This window comes from Benincasa hispida, chromosome 3, assembly GCF_009727055.1.
Source record: "Benincasa hispida cultivar B227 chromosome 3, ASM972705v1, whole genome shotgun sequence".
In the NCBI taxonomy this organism is placed as follows: Eukaryota; Viridiplantae; Streptophyta; class Magnoliopsida; order Cucurbitales; family Cucurbitaceae; genus Benincasa; species Benincasa hispida.
Genome location: NC_052351.1, coordinates 18,508,651 through 18,514,650, shown reverse-complemented (window position 1 = coordinate 18,514,650; position 6,000 = coordinate 18,508,651). Strand labels below are relative to the sequence as shown.

The 6,000-nt window shown below is 35.4% G+C and overlaps 1 protein-coding gene across 1 annotated transcript in view; it reads left to right on the top strand.

Annotated features, from left to right (window-relative positions):
• LOC120073109 (protein MRG1) overlaps positions 1–6,000 on the top strand; it is a 30,495-nt gene that overhangs the window by 422 nt on the left and 24,073 nt on the right. The window contains exons 2-3 of the mRNA XM_039025731.1: positions 3,909–3,962; positions 4,176–4,189. Of these exons, the coding sequence (XP_038881659.1) occupies positions 3,909–3,962; positions 4,176–4,189 (68 nt within the window). The remainder of the gene's footprint in view (positions 1–3,908; positions 3,963–4,175; positions 4,190–6,000) is intronic.

Below are 6,000 nucleotides of genomic sequence, written 5' to 3'. Positions count from 1 at the left end.
GGCGTAATTCGTTTGTAACCTAATTCCATTGTATTAGTTCTGTTCTTTGCGTGTGGTTATTGGATTTCTTATGCTTGTTTGGTCGCTTATGAGACCGGAAAAAGAGAAGTCCGTACGCAGGTTCAATTAACCGAGGCCAGTGTTAAGGAGATATCAGGGTTATGAAAATAACTTAGTTTCTAAGTTTCTAAAGTTATCAAAGAAGAAAAGGATTTGGACCAAGTATAAATGAAGGGAAAACGAACACAATTTGAGTCATTGGAGAAAACCCATTTTCTAGTTAAGAAACAACGAATTCCAACAATTATTGGAAAAAGAGCAGCAAAAAAGATATGATTCATGGATTCAGCTGCTTCGAAACGTAATAGGCAAATAGAAGGCAGCAAAGCTGAAGATTGCATCTTCTTTTGAAGAGAATTTTATGTAATTATGCTGCTGCAAAAGAGTACTTGCTCTTTTGGGAATATTTGATTTCCACAAAGCCGTAAATAATACCTTGGTCGAAGAAGAAGAAGGGTTTGCAGGCTTCTTATTGAGAGATTTGGCTGAAAATAATCCCGAAGAATCAAGAGACTATACTTGTGAATCATCACAATCAACCAAAATAACCAAATCCAAGTTCTCCAACAAGAACTTAATTCAACAATCTCCTGATCCTTCAAGTTTCTTCTAAAAAGAATCTTCCAAGATAAACAAGAAGTATTACAAGAATCTGATGTAACTCCATCTGGGAGTGGTGAGACCTTGAAAAGAAGAAGATATCAAACTTTAAAAGGCAAAAGATCAAACCATATATCTAGAGATGTTCATAGGGGTTGGCTAGACATAGGGGGTAGGGGTTGGAGAGATGGTCGAGGAGAGAGGAATAGTAAAATTTGGAGGGTTTGAGCATTCTCTAAGGGATATTATGTTCCTCGTTAAACTCCATGTATCTTTATGAGCTTTGGTGGCTAAACTTTCTTGTGAGTATCATAACCAACAAAACTATAATGCCTACCCTTTGGATTCAATCTGTGAGTCTTAATAAAGGAGACCCTATAAGTTGCTAGCAAATTTTGGAACATGCTCCTAGTTACCTTCTGTTGGCAGACCCCTATGCACAACAACATTTAGCTGCCCCTCACATGCTTTTCTGGTGGGACATTTCTTCAAGAAGGAAAAGAGATCATATGGATTTAATCGATCAATGCCTTCTTTCTAAAATGAGCATAGCTTAACGGTTTGGTCTCCTTTCTTCTTCTAAGTAGTTTTAGTTTCAGATCCCTGCCCTCACTTGTATTATAATATTCTTTAGAAATTGATTAGAGCCTTCCTTTGGTGGAACAACGGGACCCTTAACAACAAATTGCTCCCTTGTGATAGATTTTAGGACAATGTTTTTCTTTAGATTGTGGCCTGGTGAGTTTCTTCTCCCTTTTCCCTGGTCCTCAAACAACCTTTTGTTATATTGTCAAGTTTCTAATTTTCTGGGGCTTTTCCTCTTTTTGTATATTTCATCATATCAATGAAATATTCGTTTTTTATATTAAGAAAAAAAATGAAAACGTAAGAAATAGAGCAAAAGTCTAAGGATGCCCTTGGGAGGCAAGACAGCTGGAGTTCTGAGTTCCCTGGGGAGAAAATTATTGGAAAAGCTGCTCGATGAAATTTTTTTGTTTGTGAAAGTGGGTGATGACTTTGCGTGATACAATATGCACGAGCCTCCTTAAAATCTTACTTAGTATGTAACTATCTTTTTGTCTTCCAAATGCCAAGAAAGACATTTTTAAAACTGAAGGAAAATGAGGATTGAGGACTGAGGAGTTAGGTGGTCAACAGACGACTAACACATTGTGAAAGGGAAGTGTGCTCACTTTTGTGTTCTACTAATGGATTATTCCACTTTAACTATAATATAACCAAATGAATTTAGAAATTCCATCCATAATAAATGTCACACAATGAAAGCCAGCACAGCTAGGTGTTCTTGTTGACCTTGTAAAATTTGAGCAAAGGTATTGTGATGTTGCACATGATGAAGTTTCCATATTGACACGTGGACATACTACATTGAATTTCCTTAAAGTTGGGAATGTCATCTAGGAGTTTCTTTGTTGAATATTCCTTTATAACAATGGGTGACCGGCATGCCCCAACGAGCATGTCAAAATGTTGCATTTGTATTTCATTCAATCTTTTCAACATATGCACCACTTGCTTACAATTTATTTATTACAACTATTTCAGTATTGTGAGTGTATAGACTCGCTTATGCAAGTGTCCACTAATCTCACAAACGATTGCTTGTCCCTACAACTTTTGATCGTTAAGAAATTCATATGATTTTAATATCCTGTGTAGCTGGCTACTGGCTATCATCAAATTCAAACTAATTTTCCCAAAATCCCTTAAACTCTTTTAACTTGCTCCATTAACTACTAGGGGTTATTCATATAAAGATTCTTTTCTTCTCCTAGATTCAAAACATTAACACCATTTAAACTTTGTTTAACATTATAGAGAATTTGGATTTCATTATGTCAAAAGTTAATGTACCTTCAACTGAAGCCAAATTCTCTGATCTTGGAATATGACCAACTTCTTTGAGAGAGACTTTCATCATTTGAGCAGCTTTTTTTCATAAGTTAATTGTCCTCCTATAGGATGTATGAGTTTCTTTTTTCCATAATGTCGTAGGATATCAGAGTGTAGAAGCATTTTCGCTGCATGATGAGAGCAATCGGAATCAACAATCCATTCTTTGTTTTAGTTTGTAAAGTAATTTGAATCTATAACTGGGTTGGTCTGGGGCATTGCAGAAAATACATCTTGTGGCTGCTCGATTTCTTCAATGTATAAGCACTGTACCCATTTTGGGTTGCTCAATTTTACTATCGTGGACATCATTTGCTCCATCCATGAGTTTGGCAGAACAATTTGTTCTGAGATGTCCTAACTTCCCACATCTATAACAAACATTTTAGTTTCTCTTAGGGTTCTTCTCTCGTTCTGTTTGCTTTTACCTGAAGAATTTATGAAAAAGATAATGTATAACATTCTTTTTTCTTTGGTCCTAAATCCAACCTTATAAAGAACACATTCCACCATGGAGAGGCTTGTTATTGCAGGTAATTTGTTTCCTTAGCACTTCTTGTTTTGATAACAAGTTTTCAAACACAACAGTGTATGGTTGGGTTGCCCACCCTTGTAATGAAGAAATAAAGGATGCAAGCTGTTTTTGCAGACCTAAAATAAGAGAACATCCAATCGTGCATCAAAAACAGGCTCCTCCAGGAGTTCTAGAATTTCAGTCGACAAAGACTAAATTTTCTGAAATAACCATTTCTTGTAATATTGCATTTCAATGAAATATTATACTTCCTATAATTTTTTCTTTTTGGAACAGAATCCAAAATTTTCAGGTTATCTCAAGTCATCATAATCAGTCATGTTCTAAAGATTGTAAACTCCTCCTTTTGAGTAAAAAATCTTTTTAATGTGTCGCAAAACTTCTTTTTAGAGATTGTATATCACCTGCATATTTAGTGTACTTTAATTGAAGAAAGAAGATGATCTAGACAAAAATAGAGGAAAGGAAAAAAAAAAAAAAAACAGAGTTCCTACTGCATACTGCAAAAATCATATAAGAGAAATATGGATGGTGCATGACAAGGCGGTAGCACCACTTTCCTAAGATCTCTCAACTAACTCAACATGCATCTAAATTGAACAAAGAGCATATAAACAACTATCACATAAAACTAAAAATTATGACTGATTTCTACAAAAGGCAGCAAGCTGCATTAAATTGATTCTTCACCAGGATCTCCATTTTGTATCATCTCACATGAAAAGAAAAATGATGCTGTATTATTCCCCATCCACGGTGATCAAACAAATAGCTATCCAGTTATGGTTTTATTTTTCAGGTCCAAAGAGTTGAGCTTAGGAAGAAGGAATGGAGATACTTTCTGCACTATCTAGTAAGTTTGACTTTTATGTCTTGTGGTTTTCCTTACCAAAGTTCTTCTGATTTTGAGTGACAATCTTACTAAAATCTAGAGGAATTTGTGCTGTCAGTACAAAAAGCTGAAGTAATTGGATATGTTAGATATGATTCAAAATATAGAGTATGTTTGTTTAAGTGAAAAGTTTCTTCCTGCGTTATTGACCGCTTCCAATTTGTCATTTTGCAGGGCTGGAATAAAAAGTGAGTCTCTCTTTCTATTTTATATTTGAATCCTCTATTATTTCACTCACTTCATCTATTGTTTAGATGTTGCCCTCTTTCTTTCTTTCCTTTTTTTCCATCCATCGTGTGACTTCATTTAGTTAGGTTTTATATTCTAGCAATTATATGCTTCTTCCTTCTGCTTTTCTTTCCTTTTTAATCTTGGATTTTCACATTATTTTTTAAAAATGAAATGTAAAGCTTCCTTAAGAATGATAGAAGTATAAAAGAGATGCAGAGACATCAGGTCTTTTTTTCATCACTTGCAGCTTTGCTTATAATTTGGTCAAAAGATGTTTGCCTGCTTTAGATGAGATCAGTTCAGCTAGAAGCATCTTGCTGATGTGGAAGCAGGATTGCATCCCCATTAAGGTTAATGCTATCGAGATTTTTTTCAGTTTCAAAATAGGGTGTAGAATTATCAACATTATAGCTAGCTGGATTTTGGGGATTATCGGCCCGTGCATATCCTTGGCAGGAATTGTTTGATTTGGATGGGCTATGTCGAGGTCCTTTGTGTGTGGCAAGAAATTTGATTGTGATAAGATGGATGGAAGCTCGACTTAATGGCAATAAAATTACCGTGGGATATTTGGAGGGAGAGAAACAATTGAGTGTTTAGAGGTGTGGAGAGGGAACCTTGTGATATTTTTTTACTCAATGAAAACAATTACGTCTATATAAAAAAAAATGCAGTCGAATTACTTGAATAATGAGGAAGTAAAATAAGTTTATAGCTGTGAACGATTTGATGGACTCTCATTGTTTAATGGCAGATTTAATTGGACTATTATGAAGGAGAGTATTTCGGCTTCGAGGATTGATAGAATTCTTCTTTTTTAGGGGTTGAGCGGACCAAATGCTTTCAAAATCTCTAGATTGGAGGGGTTAATCGTCCTACATCAGTCTTCACCCTTGCACTTAATTTGAGTTCTTCTAAGTGGGGTCCCTCCCCTTTCTGATTTGAAAACGTGTGGTTGGCAGCTCCAGATTTCAACAAAAAGTTGAAGATTTGGTGGGAAGGGCAAAGGCCGGTTGGGGAAGGTTATAAGAACATGGAGAAGTTAAAAAGGGCTGCAAGTTTGAATTCTACCTGGAATAGAGAGCTCTTTGGGAATATATGGATAAAGGCATGAGACTCTTCATCGAATTGCCCAGATTGACGAGTTGGCTGAGCAGGGAAGTATTTCTCCATGGCAAAAGGATTATAGTTAGGCTAAAAGCTTCCTTGACTGAGATGATTATTAGTGAGTAAAGAATGTTGAGCCAGAAATTTAAGATTAATTGGTTAAAGGAAGGGGATGGAAACAGTGTCTTCTTCCATAAATGAATCTCGGCCAAGAAAAATAGAAACTTCATTTCTACTCTCAAATGTAGGATGGGTCAGTTGTTGTCGACCGAAGAAGATTGAAGAGGAGATTGTTAGCTTAAGGCATTCGACTTATGATTGATGGGGTGATTGGGTACCTCTCGATAGACTTAGCAAAAATGCCATTTCAAGAGGAGAAATCCTCAAGAAAATTATTATTACTATTATTTTAAACTCTCAGAACATCTTGGAAAATGATTTAGTAAAGTTGTTCCAGGAGTTTTTTGAAAACTGAAATTTATTGTTGTGAGTGCAAGAATTTCATCCGCTTGTCTCTGTGCCTTTTTTGTTTTATCGTTACAGATTTGTTTTCCAACTGTTATAGTTATATTGTTAGGGTTTTCCATTATTGTAAATATCTTGTTATATTTTCCTTTTCTATACTTTCCTTCTTTGGTCACTCTTGTATACTTGTATATAT